This window comes from Pelmatolapia mariae, linkage group LG7 (assembly GCF_036321145.2).
Source record: "Pelmatolapia mariae isolate MD_Pm_ZW linkage group LG7, Pm_UMD_F_2, whole genome shotgun sequence".
NCBI classification, from domain to species: domain Eukaryota; kingdom Metazoa; phylum Chordata; class Actinopteri; order Cichliformes; family Cichlidae; genus Pelmatolapia; species Pelmatolapia mariae.
In genome coordinates, this window is record NC_086233.1 from 52,721,292 (window position 1) to 52,747,237 (window position 25,946).

At 38.2% G+C, this 25,946-nt stretch overlaps 4 protein-coding genes across 7 annotated transcripts in view; 2 read left to right on the forward strand and 2 right to left on the reverse strand.

Moving 5' to 3' along the window:
- scaper (S-phase cyclin A-associated protein in the ER) overlaps positions 1-8,525 on the reverse strand; it is a 59,762-nt gene extending 51,237 nt beyond the window's left edge. For 2 of the 3 annotated variants that reach the window (XM_063479673.1, XM_063479670.1), the window contains exons 1-3: positions 8,219-8,525; positions 1,982-2,099; positions 1,141-1,217 (exon numbers count right to left, since the gene is read on the reverse strand). In XM_063479673.1, coding sequence (XP_063335743.1) covers positions 1,141-1,217; positions 1,982-2,099; positions 8,219-8,389 — 366 coding nt within the window. In that variant the 5' untranslated portion in view covers positions 8,390-8,525. Of the gene's footprint in view, positions 1-1,140; positions 1,218-1,981; positions 2,100-7,033; positions 7,421-8,218 lie in introns of those variants that run through there. The other variant, XM_063479672.1, reaches the window with a different exon arrangement.
- Positions 8,526-9,382: 857 nt separating this feature from the next.
- On the forward strand, positions 9,383-13,094 carry rcn2 (reticulocalbin 2). The gene is made up of 8 exons (XM_063479676.1): positions 9,383-9,443; positions 9,870-10,010; positions 10,126-10,228; positions 10,311-10,507; positions 10,591-10,704; positions 10,830-10,923; positions 11,026-11,165; positions 12,586-13,094. Exons 1-8 carry the CDS (start codon positions 9,441-9,443, stop codon positions 12,727-12,729), a joined length of 936 nt encoding a protein of 311 aa, XP_063335746.1. The 5' UTR covers positions 9,383-9,440; the 3' UTR covers positions 12,730-13,094.
- Positions 13,095-13,213: 119 nt separating this feature from the next.
- Positions 13,214-22,666, forward strand: pstpip1a (proline-serine-threonine phosphatase interacting protein 1a). 2 transcript variants are annotated; one of them, XM_063479674.1, is made up of 15 exons: positions 13,214-13,392; positions 14,361-14,461; positions 14,549-14,623; positions 14,744-14,778; positions 14,869-14,975; positions 15,096-15,158; positions 15,638-15,742; positions 16,681-16,726; positions 16,947-17,026; positions 17,553-17,651; positions 17,736-17,832; positions 18,012-18,096; positions 18,197-18,273; positions 18,705-18,802; positions 18,982-22,666. In XM_063479674.1, the coding sequence occupies exons 1-15, from the start codon at positions 13,363-13,365 to the stop codon at positions 19,111-19,113; spliced, it is 1,230 nt and encodes a 409-aa protein (XP_063335744.1). In that variant the 5' UTR covers positions 13,214-13,362; the 3' UTR covers positions 19,114-22,666. The 2 variants fall into 2 exon arrangements, with proteins under 2 accessions (XP_063335744.1, XP_063335745.1); XM_063479675.1 differs by having other exon boundaries at positions 18,708-18,802.
- tspan3a (tetraspanin 3a) lies at positions 22,230-25,929 on the reverse strand. Its single transcript, XM_063479677.1, has 7 exons — positions 25,741-25,929; positions 24,636-24,827; positions 24,376-24,450; positions 24,071-24,172; positions 23,796-23,948; positions 23,581-23,664; positions 22,230-23,076 (listed from the first exon to the last, which is right to left on the reverse strand). The coding sequence occupies exons 1-7, from the start codon at positions 25,801-25,803 to the stop codon at positions 22,984-22,986; spliced, it is 762 nt and encodes a 253-aa protein (XP_063335747.1). The 5' UTR covers positions 25,804-25,929; the 3' UTR covers positions 22,230-22,983.
- Between the last annotated feature and the right edge of the window lie 17 nt (positions 25,930-25,946).

The window sequence follows — 25,946 nt, forward strand, 5'->3', positions numbered from 1 at the left end:
TTAAGGCCAAATGTAAAACACAAAGTACTCCAGTTTATTAATGAGTCCCTTTATAACAGTATGGTATGCTTTACTTTTAGGCTTTAGTTTATTCATTTGTTTTATTTCAATATCTAACTCACAAATTTAAAACAAATATCACTTCAAAGCCTTTAATAAACACTTACTGTTTAGTGATTTAAAAAAAACAAAATAACAACAACATTAAACTAAAATTTGACAAATGGTTAAAAAAAAAATCTATCAAATTTGAGATCTGCAGGTAAAGAAGTTTGGACAGTAGTCCAATAGCTTCTCATAACTGGGAATCTGATAAGGAAATGACTTCTGACTAATGATTCTGATTAATCTTTTATTCTGAAAATCTCCAGTGTCCAATAAATAAAGAATAAGATATATTATAAATTTTACCTCACTGCATATTTTTGGTTTTGGGTAAGGGGTTTTGAAATGACAGCATTCACTATTTTCAAACAGCTACTTGCACTAAATAATGAAGATTTCCAACTAAAACCTGATCAGTTTAAAATAATGATAAAAACTAAATGTTAAATGAGAAACTTTGACTGCTGAAGCACTGACATCACAGTGAGCTGAATTTTTAACATCATTTCGCTGGAGTTGTTGGGAAAGCACAAACACTGACTGCACAGCAGTGTTACAGAGTCATGCTACTTTTACCTCATTACTGGGCTTTTTTGTATGGAAGCCCACTCACAAAGAAACTAACATTATTAAACATTTAACAGTCCAGTTGATGCAATAATCTCTTGTATTGGTAGGTACAAATAGTTTGCCAAATTTCAGTTGCATATGAGAGAGAAGTACACACTGTGAAGGCCCATCAGAGCGCTAACTTGAGGCAGATTTTGGTTGCATCCAGGAGAAAAATATTAAAGGACTTCATACAAAATTTTAAAACAGTACTTTGCCTTTTGCCCCTCTTTTTGACCACATCTTCCTCTTTGACATAAACATGAATCCCAAACCAAGACTGCAAAAAAGGGGAGTTTTGCAAGCACCACAGACACGCTTGCATCAAGTTCGTTTTTTTTAGGGTTTCAGTGGCATGAGGCAGAAGTCAAAGATGAAATAAGTTAGTAAAAAGTGCCCTCTAGTGTTAGAGGACGGTATTCCAACCTGCTTTTTATTCCTTTGTTGTCCAGAATTGATTCTCTGAGACCTGGAACTGCCACTGGAGTTGCCTTTGGACTTTGCTAAGTAAAGAGGAGAGAGGAAAAAAAAAATGAGGCTTGCATTTAGATAATGGATAAATAATCAGAGCTTAAATCTGGCCAACAATGAATATATAATTGTTGTGACAAATAAATATGTCACATATGTAAAAAAAGAAAATCACTGAGAAGTGAAATACAAAATAAACACTTGATTGTAAATGATTAATTATAGAGTTGCAGAGGATTATGTAAGCCTTATGTAAAAAAACAAACAAACATAAGATTAAACTACAATTTGAAAAGCTGGACCTTAATTCATCCTCAAACTTTGGAGCAAAAACAAGGCCTTAAATAAATAAAACTGAACTGACCCACAAATAAAAGACAAACAGAGTGAAAATCAGAACGTGGGTGAGCATGTTGAGTGGGTTTCTCAGAAGGGTTAGGATTAGACGATTTCAAAGACAACCCCCCCATTGTCACCATTTAAAAACAAAAATATATTTTATTTATTCTAAAACACAAGAGCATGCATCAAGTTTAAACAGTCTGCTTAAGAAATCTGAAGTACTCATTTTATCAGTTGAGCCATGAGAAGAAAAATAACCATCTGGTTCCAGTTGACAGCGTACAACAGAATTTTTAATGAATAACATATAAAATGCTGAACAATATTGGCAAAGACAGATAGCCCGTGACCCCAGGATATGGTTATCACCTTTAATGAATTATCCGCAACAACATCTGCAGCATCATAAATTAACGGCATAAAGAAAAAATTTACTTTGCATTAAGCTACCAACCTTCCTCCTCTTTGCTCTCTAGAGGGACGCTCCAGGCAATGAGGTTTCGAGCAGCACGGCCCTCTTCAGCAACTATCTTTCGCACTTTGTCATGGCTGTTGGAGCGCTGAAATGAAGCCTGCAGGACAGACATAAGACTCAACACATTAAATCTGACTGGATTTTCCCTCTTCATTTTATTCTCGACCTAACAAAGGATGAATCAGAGTGTTAGTCACATTATTTGTGCCAGCAACATCAAGGCTCGCAAAATTTCAAAATCTCTGGTAGCCCTTCAGGCCGGCACTCTTCAGTTTTTTGTAGCCCAAAATAAATTTAAGTAGCCCGAATAAAAAAGAAAGCAATTTTTTTATGTTTTTTTCCTTTACAATATTATACATTAAAGTATAATATTGTAACGGAAATCAAAAAATTGTTAAAATACAAATCACAACAACTGTATAAAAATTACAATCATCAACTCAAATACTTGGTTCTAATTGAACAGAAATTTCTATGAACTTGCAAGAACTGTGTAGAACATGAATCAGTCTGTGTCAGATCCTGAATCTGAAATTTCCACTGAAGTCAAGGGTAAGAGGTAAGTAGAACCAAGATCTAGGCCATTTGCTTTTTGAAGTTTGCAAAGACTGCTAAATTTTGCCAATGGTAGTTCACTCTTTGCAACATAGTACGCTGTTCTAAACAGATTTTTCAGGACTTCTTCTTGTGCTTGGTTTATTTTTAGTATGTTTTTTGCAATTGCTGTTTGTTCTGGGAAAGATATTGCAGACTGGGCAATAATGCATTTCTTGCATTTCTCATGGGTTCTGATGGGGTCTTTTTTAAAATTACTGGTCCCAGTAACAAAGGCGCTTGTCGACTCAGAAATCGAATGAAACTCACAACACACCTGGCAGAACATCATGTTATTTAGCTTGTCATATTCCAGCCACAGAAATTCTTTTGTCCATGAAACCAAAAAAGCTGTGCTTTCTTTTTGCCTCATAGTCTGATTTGTCATAACTTTTCTGTTTTGTGGTAGGCTTTTCTTTGGCTGCCCCTTCTTCACCCTGACCTGTCTTATTTGGCTGAGCAGAACTAAAATACCGCCGTAAATCCTGCTGCTTTTACACACGTACATAACGGTCAGCGATTCTCTGTGCAATCAACCTCTATGACATGTTTAAGCTTGCTGTGGGAGATTTCACTTGTCACGTTTGAATAGTAAGCTAATGAGTGATAAGACGATGTCAGAGGAATTGGTGTGCAATTAATCGTCACTCACCAATCAGTACTGCTGCTCTCTACACACTGTTCGCGCGATCGCAAAGTGACAGTGAAAGCAAAAAACAAGCGCAAATTCAAACGCGATTTCAATATGTCACATATTGACAGTGGCTCATCGATGCCAATGACATAATTACTCAGCTACATTTTCGAAAGAATGCAAAAGCATTGACATATATTTTTCCTTCCTATGATAGCCCGACAAGCAGGGCTAAGATAGATTTTGGTAGCCCGACTGGAAAAATTGCTAGCCTCGGGACATCGGGCTAGCGATTTTGCGAGCCCTGAACATGTCTCAAAAAACTTGGGATGGAGGCAACAAAAGGGTTGAGGGAGTTTTTCAGAAGTAAAGATGGGCAAAGGTTCAATCTGGAGAAGTGCGTGTGACAAGGCTGGAAAATCAGCACTGGCCGCTGTGACCTTTGGACCGTCAGTTGGCACTGCATTAAAAATGTTTTATTCTTTTATAATGATCACTGGATGCATTCAGGAACACTTCTAGAAATCACTGTCTAAACACAGCTCACCATACCATCCACAAATGCAGGTTAAACCTCTTCCACCACATTCTATGGGCCAAAGCTAGAAAGATGATGATAAACCACACACAGTAGCCATTAAAACAGCATGGCTTCATAGCTGAAGAGTCTGGGCCCTAAACTGGCCTGCCTGCACCCCAGACCTTTCACCACCAATACAATAAAGATGACCCAGGACTCTTGAGCAGCTAGAATCCTGTATCAACAAGAATGGGACGACACTCATCTCATAAAAGACAACAGCTGATCTTCTCAGTTCCCAGAAGTTTATGGATTCTTGTTAAAAGAAGAAAAGATGCTACACATTGTCAAACATGTTCTTGTCACAGACTTTTTTTGTTGCCATCACAAAACTACCTGATTTTTTTCTTTATAAAGTACAGTAAGTAATTTGTGATGTTATTTAAACAAATAAAACCCAAAACAAAACATGTTGTACTCATAAATATACACTGATTACTGTGCAATGACATCTTCTAACAAATTAACATGTTCTCATAAACTTAGAAGTAATCTAGTAATACTTCAGACATGTGACTGGTTTGTGTAAGTCACCATGTTGTCCCGCCATCTTGAATACTATAGCTGAGGTGAGTGTCGGCATTCTGGCTAATCACATTTTATGTATGTGGCCTGAGACCGACCACATATGTAGTTCGTCTCATAAGTTACTTTTAATTTAAAAACCACAAATAGCACTTTCAAACTATACATAACCATTTAACATTTGTACATGTACATTTTTATCAACTCTTTCTCAGTATGCTTTTATCCTCCTCGACCACTGCTCCGTCCCTCATTCCACCTCAGCATCTTTCTCCTCACCTAAAACCTAATCTCCTGAATGAAAGTCAGGGCTTTAACACAGGAAAATGGACATTAACATGCTCGTTTATTCCCGATATTATTGCAATTACTTATTGCCAGCAAATTAGACAATCAACTAGCCAGATAAAACAACAAACAGCTGGTTGTAAGCTAACATCGTGCCAGCTAATATTAGGCTTGAGTGACATTTAAAGCAAAAAAAGTAGTGGTGAGATTTTACACACTGTACCTTTAAAATGGCACATTTTCTCAGTTCAAACATTTGCTATGTTTTCTATCTTGTAGTGTGAATAAAGCATGGGTTTATGACATTTGCAAATCCATGTGCTCTCTTTTAATGTACATTTTACAGACCCTGTTCAAATTGGAGCTTGCACTGTTTTATTTTATTATCACTTATACAATAAATTAAGTAAACATTCACAGCTTAAAGTAAATAAATAAAATATGTTTGTGACCCACTTTTTATGTTCAGCATAAATAGAATTGTAGATAACATAAAATACATACTGACTAATTCTCACCCAATTCTTTCAACAATAATAGTTTTATGAGCAATGAGCAGGCCTGAAGCCTAAGTACTGTTGCTATGGTTACTTCAGTTTTAATACACCTCAGACACTGATTTTGTTCAGCCGTTAAAACAGTGTTCCGCAGTACAATGTGTTTTCATTGCCCCAAAAAACAAAACATAACAGGCAAAAACACTCAAACAAGGAAATCAATGGTACTTTATGTTCATTCAGTGCATTTTCGGCAGATTTTTATGTCAAACAGTAAGCAAAAAGTACATTTATAGCAATTTTAAAATTTTGCCATAAAAGGTCTGATTATGTTGCTGTGATATAAAAGTATATGGAAGCAGTCTACAGGGTCATACTGTGACAAGGAACAGCTAGAGGCTGAGGCTATAAACCCGTTCTGTGCAAAGGATGCATCATGGTTGACCTACACATTGAGTATGCATCAGTGAACTTGACTTTAACCCTGGGTGAAGTCGACAATGCGAACCAAAATAAATACAGCGACATCACATTCATTAAGAAACTATGTGATGAAATGTAGCATCGGCATCTTTCTGGATCCATATCTCATAGAGAAAATATTTGGCTATTTGTATCTCTTAGACAGCTGATGCATTACTGCAGAAAGAAAAAGTGGCTGAACAATAACAGCGCAAAAAAGTGGTGTACCACTGCAGTCTGCTTGATTTAATTTGGTTCTTACATAACTAAATATTCTGATTTCTGGCAATCAGCGCACAAACCAACAGTGAGAAGAAAATACTTGGAGATTTATCATTCTGCATCTTCCACTTAGTGTGTTTTTCCCCTAGAATAGACCGTACCACTTCTGCACTTGTCATAAATTATTTACTCTACTGTTGACTAGAGTCCAGACCAAACTTGAATATTTTAGACAACTATGAATCATAGTTTTATACCTAATGAAAATAACTATATAAAATAACAAACATTTAAAAAAAAATCAAAACTGAGAGCCAGTTCTTCTCTTAACAGAAATGAGTCATGGAACAAATCATTCTCTCTTTTCCTGGATGTCTCTCATGAGCGCTACTGTTCAGATAAGAAAACAAAAACTGTCCTTCTACCACATTTGCAACTGAAGAGATGAGGCATACGTTTTCAGAGGTAAAAAGTAAAAATTAGGGCATAGCTTAAAATAAAAACAGTATATACATACACCACCTTAAATTCAAAAATAACAGAATAATGTGAACATGGCTCATTAGGCATTACACACGCAGAAACAGAATGCGTGTATCGGTCTGATACCATTTAATGTCCCTAAGGGAGATACCCAGCTGACCTACTTTGGTGAGCAAAATTCTTTACATATCAAGTGGCCTGAGCTTTATTTTGTCAAGTGGAGAATAAGACGACACAAATAAAATTAAAAAAATACAATAAATCATTCAACAACACAAATCCACCAAAGTAGCAAGAGCTACTGATGCAGCCTGTCCTACCTCTTTACAGTAAATGTTTACTCTGTATCTCCTGTGCTTGGCAGCCAGTGGATGACAAATAAGTGTTTTGAAAATACCTTACCTACTCGCAACTGATGGCTATCGGAGTGCAGCAACCTGAGGCCAAAAAGGCTTAAAGCAACATTCTCTTTATCCACTTAATCAGCTACAAACAAGCTGTCTCCCATTGCACCATAGAAGAGAAAGATACAATGTGGAGCCTATCTTCTGCTGTCTTCTTTGATCAGGCAGTCCTTCCACATGCACAAGAGAGCATGTTTATTTTCTAGACTGTGCTGAGTAAGGGGCAAGTGTAAAGTTTCCCTTCTGGCAAGGTCTACAAACAGAAGTAGCAAGACAGTGGAGTGGGTGAGAACAAGCTCATTAGTAAAAGCAGTAAAAATCCAAACATCACAGGATACGTACAGAATAGAAGTACAATCTGTAAGCAGGCTCTTCGTCTTTATCCACTCCTGACATACTTGACAGCCCACTTCAGGCAACCTGTTCCCTCTCACCAGCATTGCCACTTGTGCAAGGTGACATCGTCATCTGACAGCAGGACCAAAATAGACTCCCTCTGTGTAGTCCACACTGTTATAGCAACTTGCCCAGCTGTGTCAACTCCTCTCCCAGTGGCAAGTGAGAGACAAGTGCTCAGTAGCCCACCACGCCTCCCTTTTACTTTGACTATTCTGTTTGCAACTCTTGCCTGTAATCTAGTCTGAGCCCCTAGCACTCTGCTGAGTTAGCAGCCACCTCTTAGGCCCGACTCCCTGCCTGCTGCTGCCTATCTGCCTACCACTGCATGCAGCTTCCTATATTTACAGCTCCCTCCTCTCACTGCTCTGCATCAGAGCCCCCGCTCTCTCCCTCTCTCTCCGCTTCTCATTTCTCACTCTTCACTCTCCTTCTACCACAACACTGCGCAGTCATGTGCACAAAGCAGGCCTGGCTCTCTGCCCCCCCATCCTGTACTTGCCAGTGATGAGAGTATAGCTGTAGGGTCAGAGACAGTGTGTGCTAACGCAGTGCATTAGCCACACAAAGTGATGCTCTAGATCTGAATGGACCCGGTATTCAGTGATTCATATGCTGCTGTGGGACAAGACATACAAGGCCACATGGTTTGACCAAATACAAATGGTGCAAACTTGGAAAGTCTGTAATAACACTTTGGGACAAAGAAAGGAATCAACATATTTTGATATAGGCCTGTTTACATTACTGCTGTTTTACTTTACAAAACAGTCCCTTTACTTTCACAGTTTTGCTTTAATAACATGACAATACATGTATGCAGACAATTTGTAAAAATGATTAGCATCTTCACAAATGTAAATTTTATTGGGTAAACTACTACTACTACTACTACTAATAATAATAATAATAATAATAATGGTGATGATGATGTAGGCATTTTTCTTAACCAAGAGGACAAAAAAAGGTAGAAACGAGATTTGACAATATCACACCATCAGAAAGTAAGGTCACCCAAAATATGTTTATTTATCGCGAGAACTTGAATTCCTAGCAAGGAATATTTATGTTCTAGATTAAATCAAATGTTTTACTTCAGTTGTTAGCTGCGAAAAACAAAGCAGCGCATACCTTCAAAGCAGTTATGGATGCATTCTTGCTTTTGCCACCTCCATGCGAGGAGCCTGAGCTGTTGCTACCAGACCTTTCCCTCCCGTCCCCGCCTTGGTTGCTAACTCTTGGGCCGAGACGGTGCTGCCCAGCTCCGCGCCGCCGTCCATCATGGCGGTTGTCTTTGGACATCGACCCGCCTAGTGTTCAACGCTCAGTCGGTGACAAATTAAAGTCTACGAGTAAAGTCGCCCTGTTGTCAGAGGTGATGGGAAAAACATGTCAGATAAATACATGACAGTGTGGATAGCCTAACAGATGCAGGAAGTCTGAGCACCTTGCGTTTTTGACTGGCGTTTGGATGGTCCAATGAATTCGTCGTATGGTAGAACCAACAATGGCGCCAGCCAATCATGTAAATTATAGTAAGGTCAAAGGGTGGGATGCATTTTTGAGGAGGCGGGACTTCGAATTGTCTACCATGGCAACCACTAAGATCAGGCGGGACATTCAAGGAAGTTTGGTTGATTTGGTAGGACGTCAAGTCACCTTCAAACCGAAGGAAGACCACGAGGTGGAAAACCTGACTTCAAAATAAAGTCATCTGAGGGGAAAAAGTACATCACATTACACTAGCATTAAATCACTAGTAAATCGCGGGGGCAGTGTTTGTTGTTGTTGTTGTTGTTGTTGTTGTTGTTGTTGTTGTTGTTGTTTTTTTGCTGTATACATATTAAGTATATCAAAAGGCATTGGAACCTGGTTCCATATAAGCTTTTTTTTTTTAATCAAATTGGCTTGCTTGCTATCCAGTGGGTAACACCAATAGTTTGCAGTAGTTTGCCTTAGAAACTACTGCAAACTACAACTTCATAAACAAGTACAAACGAGCATATTTAAAAGAGATTGAAAAGAGATTCAAAAGAACATCTTGCTAACCTTTTTTGTATGTGGGTTAAATGTGTATTCTGTGTTACATGTTATCTTTTCCATTCTTTATCATTTTCTTTTTCTTTTCCCCCTTGTTTCCTAAACATGTTGTGCCTGTGTGTAAACTAGTGAGGTAGCCATTGAAGCCTATTAGCCTTGAATAAAGCGCACATAACACATTTGAGAGGCGGCATATTGACAAATTATTTTTGGAGTTTGCATAATTGTTTTATTTTGAAGTTTTTAATCGGATGTTCGTCGTTCCTCTAGGTAGAGACTACGGTGGAGGCTTGAGTTGTACGAACAACTTCCCATGGTAATAACACCTACGTTATCCTATATTATTTGAGTAATATAAGGGTGTTTTGGCTTGTTCGTGTCTCTTTTATATGCCTGTTTGTTTGTTTTAAAGAACGCTGTTGTTGCTTTATTTTTCTTGACTTCCCTGTGGTTGTCGTATTCATCCTCTCTCTTTCCCTCTGTGTTTCAAGCAGCTAAACAGAAAAAATAAATACATAACGTTTCGACAACTTCCAGTTTATCTGGGTGATCCTTCACCTTTCACTCCGTCTTTTTACCGTCTCAGAAACAGTGTTTCACATTAGCCTTATCTGGCTTTTGTTTTTATCTTTCACCTGTTGGCCACCAGATAGCACAGTTGCATTTTGTCAAGTCTGTTTGCAGTGTGCACTTGTTTTCAGTTCCAGTGTTGTTTCAATCCTAGCGTGTTATAATTCAACAGATGACATCCTCTACATTTTTGGTACTGCTGCTTCTTCAGTTCGACTTTGGACAAAGCTCCCATAAACATCTGCATGATGACCATTACATCGGACAGCAGCACAACCCTGAACACGACATGAATGTACTGCTGGGAGATGAGGTGGCTTTTTTTTTTTCTTTTTTTTTGTAATTCTTCATTTTTTTGCACTTTAGAGCTCCATTTCTATCCTTCGTCCAGCATCTCCTCACTTTCTTGCCCTGCTTCTTTTACACAGAGGACTGATGAGATAAAGAAACTCAGCCCAGCAGATCAGAAGAAAAAAATGATGGATATTGTAAAGAAGATTGATACAAATGGTGACAATCTGCTAAGTGCAGGTATATTTGTGCTTCTCCCAGTAAAGCACAGACAAACAAAGGGGATTAATAATCACACTCAGGCTGTCTGTTTTATCCATAGAGGAGATTACTCTCTGGATTCAGCACGTCTACAGAAAATATGCTCTGGATGATGCGGAGGAGCGCTTCCCCGAGTTTGACACCAATAAGGATGGTGTTATAACATGGGAGGAATACAACACGGTGGCTCATGACCAGCTCCTTAGTTTTGATGACGATGTTGTTCTGGAGGATCCAGAGCAAGAGTCTCTTAGACATGTGAGCAGACTTTAACTCTCTTCTTACACATCACAGATTAATATATCAATCAGAACTCTAACACGGGCTCATACACCTTGCAGCTCCATCGAAAGGAGAGGAGGCGCTTTGACTTTGCTGATGTGGATGGCACACCTGGCCTCAATGTGACAGAATTTCTCGCCTTCACCCACCCTTCTGAAGTGGATCACATGGCTGTGAGACATTTAACTCCTACTCGTGCAAAACCTGATATGATAATGCATGTTTCCATCCACACTAAGTGTGCTCTTTGAGTTTCATGTGAAAAAACTATTGGGGTTTTCTTTTATTTTTCTAATAGGATTTTGCCATTGAGGATGTCTTGAGTGAATATGATACAGATAAAGATGGATTCATCAGCCTGAGTGAATTTATTGGCGATGTTCGCGGCGATGGTAAGGCTGCGGAGATTAAACCAAGCATGCAGCCTTTTTGTTGTCTTTCTCGTCTGTGCAGTGTTAACATTTTTCTTTTTTCTATGTATTTTTTTTAATCAGATGGTGCCCCTTCGAAGTGGGAGATCGAAGAAACAGTGCGATTTAAGGAATTGTATGATCAAGATAAGGATGGCAAGCTGAATCGAGAGGAGCAGCTCCGCTGGGTTGCACCGAACAGCTATGGATCAGCAAGAGAAGAAGTAATGTCTTCTATCATGTGCTCAGCTTTTTTTTCTTTTTCTTTTTTTTTGCTTATAGTGGATAAAATAAAGAGTGAAATTATTATAAGCGCGCCATTTTAGAAGAAGAACACGTTTAAACTCCTGAGCTTCTAGCTTCCAATTGAAATTCGAAATAAAGAATTATTAAGGATTATGAATTATTAACAAAGCATTTAACCCTTAACCTCCTGAGATCTGATATCTTGTGTTTGCCTTTTTAATTTCCCCTGGATATTTGGGATTATTTGAATCTGTTAAGCGCCATCTTTTAACAGAAATATATGTGCAGTTTAAGATATGTCATGTGGGATGGGTTTATTTTAAAGTGTAAAAGAATAAAATCAATCAAATTGTGTATTTGACTAATTCTTCATTCTTTATTGAGCAGAATGAAGGATTAGGTGCAGAACAGCCAATATCTAATGTCCCCATGTGAGGATGCAGGGTCTCAGGAGGATATATAGTAAACACTTGTGAGGGAGAGAAATGTTCTCTGAATAGCATTGAGTTATTTTAGTGCTGCAGATGAGATCATGTTGCAATAATAATGGTGATGCGTCTCTCAAATAGTTCCACACAAGGCCAAGACACACCACTATTTAACTTTGATGCAGCCCAACAAATGTCCCATTTCTGCATCGACAGCCACGTCATATTCAAAATTAAACTTTAGCTGACCGTCCTGACCATGTCTACATGCCTAAATGCATGCATGCTGCTTAAATACTGCTGTCATGTGATTGGTTGAGTACATATTTGCATTAACAACAGGTGTTCCAAACAAAGTGCACCTTCTGATACAGTAAACTTACATTACCAATTTGTATGATATTATAATAACAATAGAAGTTTATCAGAAAACCCTTAAGACACACCCAAACTTGCCTCACAGCGCACCATTTGTGACCTCATGTCCTAAGAGGTGCACATGCATCTCCTCCTCAATGTTGTAAGGCTTTTAAGACATGAAAATGTTTGCAACACTACAAGCAGCAAGGGTGACTTGCATCTGTGGCAATTTCCCATCAGCAGAGTTGCCATGCAAACAACTTGAGCACCATAACAGTCTCATATTGTGCAAATGTTTAACATCATCTACATCCACGTGCAAGTAAGTCTGCGTTTTGCAGGTTAAAGGATCGTACAGTGAATGGAAGAGGGATGTTTATTTTACGATAATTTTTTTGTTATCTTTCTTTTTTTGATGGTCTAACCACACCTTTTAAAAGCATGCGTCATACCTAGAAATGAGGTCATGGAATATCCTGTATATTAGACCCTTTCTTGCCCAGAGGTCCTGGAAAATTTTCTTAAATTAATCCGCAGTTAAGGCTTCTTTTCTCTCCAAGATGATTTGGTAGCATATACACTGATATTTTTGCTCTCCTGCTGTCAACAGGCTCTTCACCTCATCAAGGAAATGGACCTCGATGGAGATGGACAGATCTCAGAGGCTGAAGTTTTGAAAAATCAAGAAACATTCATGAACAGCGAAGTAACAGACTACGGCAGACATCTGCACCTGACACATGATGAATTATAACAGTCTCCTTTGGTTTAATGTAGAGCTGTCATTTGTTTCCGAAAATGATTTCATGTCGTTTTTTTCCTCCCTGTCTGTTATAGAAAGGTTGTGGTATTTACGTCACACACCAGTGATCTCAGCAGTCACAGATCCTTTGCGTGTTATATCTGATCTATTGTTCAGCTCGTGTACAATATGTTACAAAATGTGAACAAAAGCTGAAGACTTACACAACAGTACATGTTTCAGGGCAAAGTACTGGATTGCATAATGTTGTAGGGAATTCCTTGTATTACCCTTAAAGAGCAAGAAGCACAAAGTGCAATTTTCAGTTTTCATGAAAAAGTACTGAATCCAATTCACATTAAACAAAGCAGATTTTGTTTTGGTTCCATGCTACAGTTTTGTTTTTTTTAAATAGTGTCCGCTATCACTTCAGCTTTTGGTAAGTGCTGACATGTTGCAGCTCTTCCTCATTTAAATCAAATGAGTAAGTGAGTGAGAGCTCCAGCATGAAGCTTCGCTTCCTGAATGTGTCATGATCTGTTTCACTTGTATCAAGCCACAGCCAGCTACGCTGCTTGGAGTTAGAAGTGGCTGAAAGTTGAGTGCACTCTACAGCTGGGACTATTTTTTTAATATACGGCCAGGATGACATTACAGTTTAAAGATGCCTTTTGGGTGAGTTGTTGTCATGCTGCTAATTTTTCTTTACTTCTGGGTGCTTTGCATGTGCAGGATTAAAGTAGGCTACAGGTTTTATTGAACCGTGAAGCCAAACGTTCTGAAACTTCATAATGTATCTGCACACTACTAAGCATGTACCAGAGATTTACTTAGTTTGTCATAGCCTCTCCGTAGGTAGTTCACTCCTTTATCGTTCAGCTTTTTTTTCTCATTTGAAAACACACTGAATTGTTACAGTAAGTGATGACCAGTGGAAGCATTTTTATATCTAGATTGTGGTCATCATGTCCAGTTTATCTAGACTGAAGTGTCACACGATGTAAAGGATTCTTTCTCAGCTCAACCTTTTCATAACAAATAAATAAAAAAATGGCACACCACAGTTGAGGGCTTCTTTTTTCATCGGGCGGATACAAGGTCATTTTAGAACATCTATGTGCCACCGTGCTAAATACACGAGCAAAACCACAAGAACTGGGTTGTCAGAAAGAGCAATCAACTTGTATAACTTAGAAGGTTAACTTTATTCCGCAAAGTTATGTGCTTCCTTATTCCTATCTACCTGATCTCAGTGTTTTATATGAATGTAACTTTTTTTTTTACATGAATAGAGATGTTTGGTACTCTACCCACACGGTTGCTTTCCATTCAGAACCTGCTGTTAAACAGTATATAATAGTTTCCATTCAAATGCTGGTGAGATGCACAGTGTGTGTCTCCATGGAAAAAAAAACAGTCTCAAAATATCTAAGCAAACCTCACTGATAGTCATTCAAATCATTGGCTCCTCTCTAAAGGTGATCACTGATTTTTTAAACGTGGAGGAACAGGAACGTTTTCTTACAAATGAGCATGGTTTTGGATTCGTTTTTACTTTCATTCCAAAACTGAATATCGGTGTGAGCTTTCTATTATGGCTGAGAACTTTGTTAGTGAGCGTAGCTGGTGTTTTATCAACCCAGGGATCAGACTTCATCAGCAATGTTGGTTATGAGACGATTCTTCAGAGGCTTAATGATGGTCGGCGGACGTGCAAAGAAGTGGAGGAGCTCTTGAAAATGAGGTGGGCTCTATGATTTTGGCTAGATTTGTACATTTGAAAGTTATTGCATTAACATATGGCTGCATTTATTCCCAAATGTCAATGCAGAGCAACAGCAGAGGAGAAATATGGAAAAGAGCTTATCACCATTGCCCGCAAGGCCGGGGGCATGTATGAAATCTGGTAGGTATCAGGGAGAAATTGCTTATCACTATACTTACTGCATTTAAGCAATAATTCTCTGTTATAAGAAAAAGTCAGCGCTTTTTAAAAAAATAAATGACCTTTGTTTTATTTTCACAGCACTTTGAGAGCATCTTTTGATGAAATGAAAACACGTAAGCAGAAGATATCACATTATTTTACCAAAGCCGTTGTTACCCGGTCTATCCTTCATGTTCTTAGCCCCATGTCTTGTCCCTTTTCAGAAATTGAAAACATCGGAAATTTGCACATTCAGTTGTCTGGGCTCCTAAAGGAGGAGGTGAAGAGAATGGAGCACTTTAGAGAGCGACAGAAAGAACAGCGAAAAAAGGTGCCCATTTGAATGCTCATCTTGTTTGCATAAACAGGATATTTTTATTCATTTATTTTTTTGGTTGCTTCTCTGTGTGATTTCCTGGTAACAGCAATGACTTTTGTTCTCAATTCTTAGTATGAAGTCATCATGGAGAAGGTCCAGAAGACAAAAGTCTCCCTCTACAAGAAAACATTAGAGGTGAGCTCAGCTCTTGCTATCATGATGACAGACCACAGGTTTGTGGTAGTTATTGTTTTTACTTTCACAGACACATAATGGTTTGAGCTTGAGTGAGGACATTTATTATTCATTACATAAAAGGCGTTAAATAGAATGAACAATGTCACTGATGTTTCTCTGTAAGGCCTGTCGGGCCTTGGGCCTCACTGTAACCCTAAAGCATTGTTGTGCATGTTTTAAAAGGCAAATTGTTTAAGAACTCATTGCCTGTTCTCTGCTGAGAGGAAGGAAGTGAGTGAACTATTTTGTTTCTCCGGGTGCACATGCTTGACATCTCTTTTTTTTTTCTTTCTTTTTTTTTGACTAAACCCCCCTCCAACTGTCTCTTCCCTCCGCCTCCCACTCCCTTTCCTGTCAAGGCCTCATAAAGCAAGGTTTTAATGAGCAGTGCATGGGTTTTGTAGTTTCACATGGTTTCGGTTTGATTTCTCTTCCAGTCCAAAAGATCCTATGAGCAGCGCTGCAAAGAGGCAGATGAGGCAGAGCTAACGGCTGAGAAGCTGGGCACTGCCCCCACAGCCACTCCCAAACAGATTGAAAAGGTAGGTTTGCTCTACTGTGTGATTATTTGACCAAACTGTTGTTTTTGTTCCAGTTCACCCGTTTCAGTCTGAGCAAAGTCATTTCCCCATCAGTAAATATGATTTTTACATTGCTAAATAAGCTTGAGTTGACTCTGTTTATAACTTTTTAATGAATAATCATTTCAACAGTAGAACTGCAGGAAACATTTTTTTCAGACTCACTGGTGCATGTGGATTAATAGTTTCAGGTTTTATTCTTGTCAGAGTTGTCAATGATTCCAAGCATTAGTATTGGCATCAAGCATCAAGCCAGGCTTGTATGTACACGTTTTTAAATTTAGGGCGAGCTTAGAAAAACTTCAGCAGAGGAACATAAACTTTGTATAACTTGGGATCATTGAGTGTTAATGAGTTACTAGAGAACATATAATTTATTAACTGAGGATTAGCTGATTATGTCAAAGTCTCAGAATGACTTCCTGAACAATTTATTGTTGCTTAACTCCAAACTGGCTGCTTATTTGTCTAAAACTTGACACATTAGTTCCTCTTTCTGTGAAAAAAAAAAGAAAGAACAGAAATAGACAATTTTAAGTTGTATTTTAAGTAAACTGATACATCTCACTAACAAGTTACTGTTATTACTATTACTATGTTAATACTGTTCCCCTATTGCTTCACGATTTTGATTAAGAAGGTGATAATTTGGTGTCACTTATTGGCTGAGTCATTGTTAATCAAAACCTAAATGGTTTTATGTTTATATCCATCCATCCATCCATCCATCCATCCATCCATCCATTCATCCCATTCCATTTTTCCATTTTATTAAAACTGAATCCTCTCGTTTGATTTTATTGTTTGAGTAACTATAAGCTGTGGGTTTATATTAATTGTGGCATTATCATTATTATAATTTTTTGTGTCTCATATTTTTGTTCTTTTTTATTTATCAGATGAACAACAAATCCAAACAGTGCAGAGAGGCTGCAGAAGAGGCTGGTAAGGACAACTGATAAGCAAAATTAAGTAGGATGTTTGAAATACATGTAGGAAACTGATTCACAAGACATTAGGTTGGTGCTCATATGAACTTCTCTTTTACTTGAAGACACGATAAACAGCTCAAAGTGCAGCTATTTATTGTATCTTCAGGATAAACTGAACATTAAAACTCAAAATGTTTAGTTTGGTTTTTGCAATTTGCTCATTTTTCCTTTAGAGAAACAGTACACGACAAACACTGAACAGCTTGACAAGATCCGTCAAGAGTGGGAATCGACTCACACTGACACATGCGAGGTATGCTTTTAAAATGTGCATTTTCTCTCTCTTTCTCTCTCAAATTGAAACAGCACGCTATGGCTTAATATTTTTCTAGAATATACAGTGTCAGTATTTGAGGCCTGCTATGCCTTTGAGCGAGTGTAATACTTCCCATTCACAGAGTATAGTGACACATAGTGAGTCACTAATGTGCCCAGAACATTTCCGGGCAATAAGACCTCTCTTTATGTGATAAGATCAACAAAGCTGAACTAACCATTCAACAACTTCACACAACCCTATAAGGACACTTGCAGATGTCAACTCATAACACATTTACATACAAATAAAAACCCATGCTCAAATATATCTAAAAAAAATGTTTGTTTGTTTGTTTTTGGGGTGGCAGGGGCAAGGTACTAAAACCTGTACTTTGAGCTCACTGAAGGCTTAAGTTTCCACTTGTGCAGGAAGCTGCTAGTTGCAACACTTTATTTTTAAGACTATATAAATACAGTTTCTAGCCTCAACATAAGTGTCCACTCAAACTGCTCTTTTGTAGATATTTCAGCAGCAAGAAGAAGACCGCATCAGTGTCGTTAGAAATGCCTTGTGGGTGCACTGTAACCACTTATCAATGCAATGTGTGAAAGAAGATGAGGTGAGTGCAGCTGCTTTTCATGCACCTGAATTGGACAGAGAGGTAGCATGCTTACAATGTTTTCTGGACAAACTGTTCTTTCAGTGCTATGAAAATGTGAGGAAGTCGCTGGAAATGTGTGACATCGTCACAGACAACAACGGCTTTGTTGAGATGAAAAGCACTGGCTCAACCCCCCCAGGTAGGTATTCAACCTGCTGCCTTCCTGATTTGGATTTGAATATGTTCTAAGCTGAACATTTTAATATTATCTTTCAACTCTAAAGCATGCGACGGAATGCTTGGCAGAGGAAACAGGAAAGATGAATAGTGTACCAGGCTACTGGATCTGTAAAAACAGATTTTTCTTTCTTTCCACAGCTCCAGTTGAATATCAAAATTACTACGATAAGAATCCTACAGCTGAGAGAAACGGTGGTGTTGGATTTGTTGGAGTCATGAAGAGGTCAGATTGTCACCACATCAAGAGAATAATAAACATAGCTTGTACTTCTTGCTCAATATCTTTTGTGTATCCCTTACTGAATACTTTCCTCAATTTCTAGGTTTTCAAATCTTCTGCAGGGGAACTGTTCCAGTGGCTCGAAAGTAAACATCAACGAAGGAGTTCCCCAGTCTGCAGGTAAAGTACCATCGTGTTGGGATGACACTGCAATTTCTTACTGGAAGTAAACAAATGTGCAAGTCTTTTAATCTTGGTAACAAACAGTGTAGAACAGCTCTAAGTTCTTCTTTATACAAATTATTTCCAAGCTAGAGAATGAACACAAGGTTGTGCTTATGACGTTATAATGGGAAATGTGGAAGCAGAGCAGCGAATCTGACACAGTACAAGTTTTGATTCCGCATGAAAAATAAAGTCCATAATTAGAGCCTAACTGGTTCAGTTGGTGAAAGAGTACTTCAGCTGACGTTATCTGGCTGTGGGGTCAGACCAAGGGAATGGTAATACTGCTGCACACCGCACCAAAAAACTAAATGACCTGATCAGATGTGTACTCTGAGCTGAATATTGTGAGTGGCTATACATAGTAACATGTGATGTGTCTTCAGCAGAAACATCAGATGGAGTATATGCATCCATTCCTGGATTCCAGGCGTCCCAAATGGGAAGTGATGAATACAAGGCGATATACGACTATGTGGCACAGGTCAGGTTCTGGGCACAGATTTTTAACTTCTACATAAGACACTTTCATGGCTCTAATATAGTAAAATAGGTTTTGGAGTAACATTATTTGCAAATCCTTGCATTCTACCTTTATTTGTATTTTAAAGCCTTTTGACTGATTTGAAAGATCACCCTTTGATTGTTTCTGTACCTGTTTAGGGAGAGGATGAACTCCCTCTGTCTGTTGGAGACATTGTGATTGTCTTGGAACAAGGTGAAGATGGCTGGTGGACAGTGAAAAGAAATGGTATTTCTGGACTGGTTCCAGGCTCATATCTTGCTAAAGAATGAGTCTAAGAGCCGTATGTAGGACTACATAACTGCTACATTTCTGTGTACATGTTGTAAAGACTATGGAATAGAATAACCCCAGAGCTTCATCTTATCCGCCATTACCTTTCTGTTGTAAGTACCACTGAAGCACTTGTAGGATTTAAAATTTTGACACGCTGTTATGGAGAGAAATCAGTCTCAAAGTTGTCACAGATGTGCATGATTACAATCTACAAGCACAAACTAGGATTTATAAATGTGTGCTTCAGCTGGTGGAAAATCTTAAGAACACACAAATATGTGCTCTACACCCAAATACAAAGCCATTTGAACACATGTAAAAATATTTTATATTAGTTTATTATTCTTGAATAAATGGTGATCATGCATGCACAAATTTTAAAGCTTGACTTTACAGATCTGATCATTTACACTTTCAAAAAGCTTCCTCTGCTTACAGGTGTCTATTAAATGACCGTAATCTGATAAGGACGGATCATGTCAGGTGTGCAATTGGGGTATGAGACACTTCTCATTTCATTCAGCAGTGCACAGATCCATAAATGTATGTTGTTTTTAAATGCTAGAAAAAAAACTGGGACATCTGGGTTTTCTGCTTATTCCTATCCTAATTCAAATAAATCAGGTGTATTTTCTAAATGAACAGAATAGCTTGTTAGCCCTCGACTAGAACACAAACTAATTACAGATGCTATACAGACTGATGCATAGCATATGCTAAAGTAGTAAAACCTATAAGCTAATATAGGTGAATAGTTAAACCTATAAAGTAGTTCACAAGTGAAGCAAAATAAAACAGGCAAGTCACAAAGACATCTGCTTTAAAAGCAAAAAAGGGGGAAAATAGAAGTCAAAAATGATTGTATTTCTTTGTGCAGATATCCTTTGTGCAGAGTCCCTGACCCAATATCTGCTACTGGTACTAAGAGATCAAAGTTATAGTTGGAACAAATGTTTGCAAAACATGCAGGAAGCCAGCGCACTGCGACATTTTAACACGCATAATTTAGAGGGTTGCTGGTAAGGGCCCAGTGTGAACAATTTCAACAGCACTGCTTTCAACATCCTGTGAAAGCTGAAGATGCTGTGACATAGCCTCAGCTAAAACTATTCTTGACCACATACAAAGTCAAGATAGCAAATATCCAGTGGTGTGTTTTGCAGTCTCACCCCAGTGTACTTAAGTGGAACCTGTGAAGGGAGAAGTGACGTCACCCTATATTTTAAGTAAACACAAACAAAGAGTACAGTGTTTTTTTACCTGCAGATAAAAAAAAAATCCTTTCTAGGACAGTTTGTGTATGTTTTTAACAGACTTGAGGAATCAGAACCAAAGGGAAACTAACTGGGAAGACAGTTAGCAGTTGACAGTGGTACAACACATCAAGCCTCCACAAAACATTATTCCCCAGTGTTCTGCATAAGCCACAGTGAACTCAAACTTTTTAATTAATCTTAGACTCATGCATGACTGTTAATTAACTATTTTAAACCAACTTGCACATGGGGTCAACAATGGTGGTCATATTTTACTCAGCTTAGCCAAATACCCACACATCTTGCTGATTTCTCTTCATTTTAAAGCAGGAGTGTGCTGGTCAGTTAAGAGCCTCAAAAGTAAAGTGAAAGACACTAAAGAAAAGATGAAAGATTTTAGGGCTAATAAACTAAATGCATAATCCTAAAATTGATTGAATGTGAGCAATAGTGCAATTTATTTTCAACAAATTCAGCTGTTCAGGAATAACAGTCTATACTTGACTGCTTATTTTTTAATTACACTTATAGATATGTCTTATTAGTGTCATATTTAAAGTTCATGTGTTTTTGTAAGTTTATTATGAATAGTTTATTCATAATAAACTATGACATACTATTATTAAAGTTCTCACTTCAAATACTTATGACTAATGAAAACATAAAATCAAAATGGCTTGTGAATAAAAAATTAATGCTAGGAGCTAATTGACATCTGCAGATGCCAAAATGCTGACAGTTCAGGATCACTCATTAGGCTTATATTAATGTTAGTTTAGACGAATGACCATGACCATTTATTAATCTTCATAGGCTGCTGAGTAGTATCTGTAATAGATAATCGTATGTGTTCTAGTCGAGAGGTGATGATTTTATTTTGTTTATTTAGAAAAAAAAAGGTTATTTGAAGTCATGTAGGAAGCCCAGATGTCCCACTCGCACTCGAATGCAGCATGTGTTTGGGGCTGAAAGAGTGAAGTGTCTTAAATTCCCATCTGATTGTAACATGTCATATCAGTTGACCGCACACTGAAATCAGCTCTGTAAGTGATTGAAAATCATAAATATGTTTAGACGTTTGTATTCACACGAGGCCTTTTGAAAGCAGACATTATCAGATTTGTGATTTGTGGGTAAAGTGTTTTCTGTTTGTGTGTGCATTGGAGCACGAATTTGTACATTTCAAAATTGCACACAAATCATCGTACATTGTATTTAAAATGTTAATTTATGCTTTTGAGGCCAAAAAGGGAAAGATTAAAAATGAGAACATCAGAAGGACAGTTCAGAGCAGTTTAGAGACAAACTTAGGAGAAGATGTCATGGATGTAGTGAAGGAGGAGACGCAGAGGGTGGTCACATCATACACATTTGTAAAACTTGGGAGACTCATTTCTCTTTACAGCCCCTAGTGGCAGCAATATAAAAGCCTGTGGAAGTAATGCATACTATACAAAATGTAAAAAAAAAAAAAGGCCTTTGTATATTTTCAATGTGCAGATAATTGTAGTCTGAACACAACAAGTGCATGTAACGTGTTTATTTATATTTATTAAATTGAACTGAAAAGACAAACCTTCTATTGTAGTGTTTTTTTAAACACTGTTAGCTTTAGCATTCCAGTGAAGACTATTTCTAAGGTGTTTTATTAGAACAGTCTATTCTTAGATTATGTGGCTAACAATTCCCTGCTCTTTGGTTTCTGATTACGCAGGAGTGGGCGTTGCTGTCAAGTTTTTAATCAGGTAAATAAAGCAGAGACATTAACCAGAAATCATATGAGTCTAAAATCTTAAATTATTTGACACCGGTGTCTTCTGACCTTTGACTCTTTGATAGCAACAAGAACAAACAGAAACCGGAAAACATTTGATTTAATTTTAAATATGCTGCAATTACATTCTGGAGTCTTGCCGCTGCTACATTTTAGCAAGTCATGTTCTAAAACTACCATTGGTAGACTGCAAACAGAAAGGGACAAAGTAAATGCATTACACTTCAAATACCCCAAATACTAAAAGAACTGATTCAAAAGATAAAGCTCAAATAAGCAAAAGCCAGTGAATGTACGCAGTTTACACACAAAAACATGCAGTGGCCTTTACTTCTACTGCAGTTTAAGTATTTCTTGACAGAATACTGTTGATGAAAAAGTTTAAAACGTACGTGAGCTGCAGGAGTAGTTCTCATAGTAGAATAGTAGTAGCAGTATTAATAGCAGTTGAAGTACAAGGTAAATTATATGCTTTCTTTCAAGTACATGACAGATTTAAAAAAATAAAATAAAATACAATGTGTTAGCCGTACATATAGTGCAAAAAATAAGAGGGAACTGCACTACCCACATAAAAACTCTGAACATAACCAAACCGGGTTTCAGTTGGTATAAGCGGGGCCTTCCAACCACAATGCCTTCCACAGAGCAAATAATGCCAACGTTTCAATCTCAATGACCTTTATAAAGAATTTGGACAACAGCTTTTTGGAAAAAAACAGGTAAAATACACAAGTTAACTGTGGTTAGTGTGTTAAGGTTAGTGTGGTAATAGATTATTTCATGCTCTCACCTATAAATCCTTAATTAATGTTATGGTGAGAAATGCTTTCTCTTTATGCATAGGTGCCCCCTGTAACTAGCAGCTCGTAGGCAGGATCCCGGCTTCTCCGGCACAGCACGACACATGCACACAGCATCCCCAGCATCTAAAGGAAATGCAACACTCAGTTAAAAGTACTCACACATTATAAGGTGGGAAGTCCTGCAATGTATAGCAGCACGTATTATACCAGACTTTAAAATATGTGTTGCTTTCATCATGGAACACTGGCTCGCACTGTGGTCATTTCCTTTGAGTAAGTGGACTCTTCTGCTTCTAACGCTTAGAGAAGGTATGCCAAAATCATTTTACATCATAGGCCACATGCAGCCCACATTACAGAAAATGTATTAATTAAAAAGTAGGGGCCGGATTTGACCTGGGCCTTATAATTGACACCCCTGACTTAGAGCATGGTAAGTGCAAAGAAGTTTTTACCAGTGATGAACTGGTTTCTTGGGAGTAGGTGGTGTGAAGCTGAAGCCTGTCACCTGCTACTCAATACTAAAAGTAATTTGAAATATAGCTACCCAGTTCTGAGTAACCAGCTGTAATATTCAAAACTATTGATGGTATACCTAAGAAGCCATCTTCTTCCTGAGTTAAATACCTGCATGGCAGCAAATGTCAGCGCAGTCCAGATGACATACATCATTATCTCCTGTAGTTTCTTCACAACAAGTGCTTCACAACCCTATAGAAGCATATAATATACATATATATATTTAGATGAATATACAAGAAGAAGCTGTCACGTTAAAAATAAATAAATAAATAAATGTGTCTCCAGCATGACAACTTGAGAGGAGATAAGAGATTGTTTACTTCTTGGTAGAGAGCTTCAGGATGAGTAAGAGACCCCGTACAGGTTCCAATGTTAGATTTGCAGCAGCTGATGGGTACGCTGTTGTTTTTTGATTTTTCATACCAGCGTGTGTGCTGCCAGTCTGAGTAATTGTGAATCCCACAACACTGAAGCTAAAGATAAAGAATCAGAAGTAATGTCAATTTCTTGCAAATACACATAAAAAACAAAACAAAACACACCACACACAAAAGAAACAGACAGCTGATAAAGAGAATATGATTTTTATCCTCACCTGTCTCTGAACATAGTCAATGGCACGGCTCTGGGCGTTGCTATTTGTGCCGTTGTACTCATCATAAACTTTCATAATAGAACTATTAACTTCATTTTCAACCTGGGAAGAGTTTATAAAAAAAAAAAAGAAAAGGTGAGGGCTAAGCGTTTGTTGACACATCTTCTTGAACAAATCAACTTTACACCAGAGTCACTTAATAGAATTTTCAGCGGTTGACTGGCTGGGTGTTATCAGAAAGATCTACTGTGCTAAAGGCTCAGAAAAAAAACAAACATGTAGCAAGCTGTATTTGACTTCCTCACCTTTGCTCTGTAAATGTATCCGAGAACCACCACTGCCACTTCTGTCATGAAAACCAACAGGAGAATGACGACAAACTGTGGATTGAATTTCAAGATTAAAGACAAAGGGACAGTTGTCAAAAGGTTATCTTTGGTCTGGTTTAAGTTACACTCACCCTACCTATTAATTCATGCTTGGTGTTTTGCATTCAGGGCGCAATATAATGCATCGTGAACTACACCTTTAATATTTAGCACACTCTTTAAACTGGTTTACTGACCGATGTAAGTCCACAGTAGCTCTCCCTCACTGTAGCGCAGCATCCAATTAGCCCAATGATGAATAGAAGGGCTCCAACTGCAATGATGATCACCGCTGGGATAAGAGTGTACACATCTTCAAAGAAGTGATCATAATCATCATATGTAATGAAGACATAGGCTCCAACATAGCAAAGGATACCAGCAGCGGCCTGTGGGTGACAAGAAAAACAAAAAACATTACAATAAATAGTATCCATCCATCCATCCATCTAGGTATTATGTTTCAATTTACCCAATTCAGAGTCAAGGGCCTATCTCAGCAGTCACTGGGCAAAAGGCTAACACAGAGAGACAAACAACCATTCACACTTAACCTAACCCCTTTAGACTGTATGAGAAAGAGACAGGGGAGAATTCTGCATAGAAAGGCCCCAGCCTGGATTTGAACCTAACGCCTTCTCGCTGTGAAGCAACCGTGCTGCAGCGATTAGCACAATAAGTGTATTGCCACCGTGGCAACAGACCTTTGCCATTGGGCCGTTTCACATGTGTCTTAGTGCACTGGCCATGAACTCTAATTCTTAAAAACAACATGCTAGGATCGGTTTTACATAACTACTGTACAGTTAATCAGCACTAACTGTCCTCATCCCCAGAGACTATCATGTACAATACAGTGGACCTTAATATTATACTCCAGTACATTTCAAAGAAACATGCTGAGAGTTAGATTTACTTTGTAGCCATGTCCAACAAATAAAATAAAAAGAAATAATGCATCTGCTTAAACTTCTGTTAAAGTTCTTAAGTTATGATAACACAGCAATATCTATGTCACACAAATACACAGAAAGGTAGCTTCACTTCAGGAAGCAACATAGCACACAGTTCTTTTAATATAAAACGTAATGACACATGGTTCATTTAATATAAGCCCATAGCGGAAACCTAAATATCTCATCAGCAATAGTCACGTTTTTGGGCTGCCTCCTGAAGCTAGCCCCTCACTAGTGAGACAAAGGTCGCAGCAAGCTAAGCAGCTGACGGCACACAAACACACAGCTAGCTACAGCCGGTTAAATGTGACGCACGTTTAAAACCGACATAAACCTCCAAACTTACCCAAAAAATCAGGTTTAGAAAGACCAACACCGTCTTCGACGACGTGATGCCACACTGCCCCATCGTCAACACGGGTTTTTAAAGCTGTTCGTTTCGGAAAAATAATGCAGGTTTCTAGTCAGACATCTCCCAGCTGGCCCCACCATTCGCTCTCCATAACCTTAACAACACACCGTTGGACAGCTGCCTGCGACACAGCGCCCCCA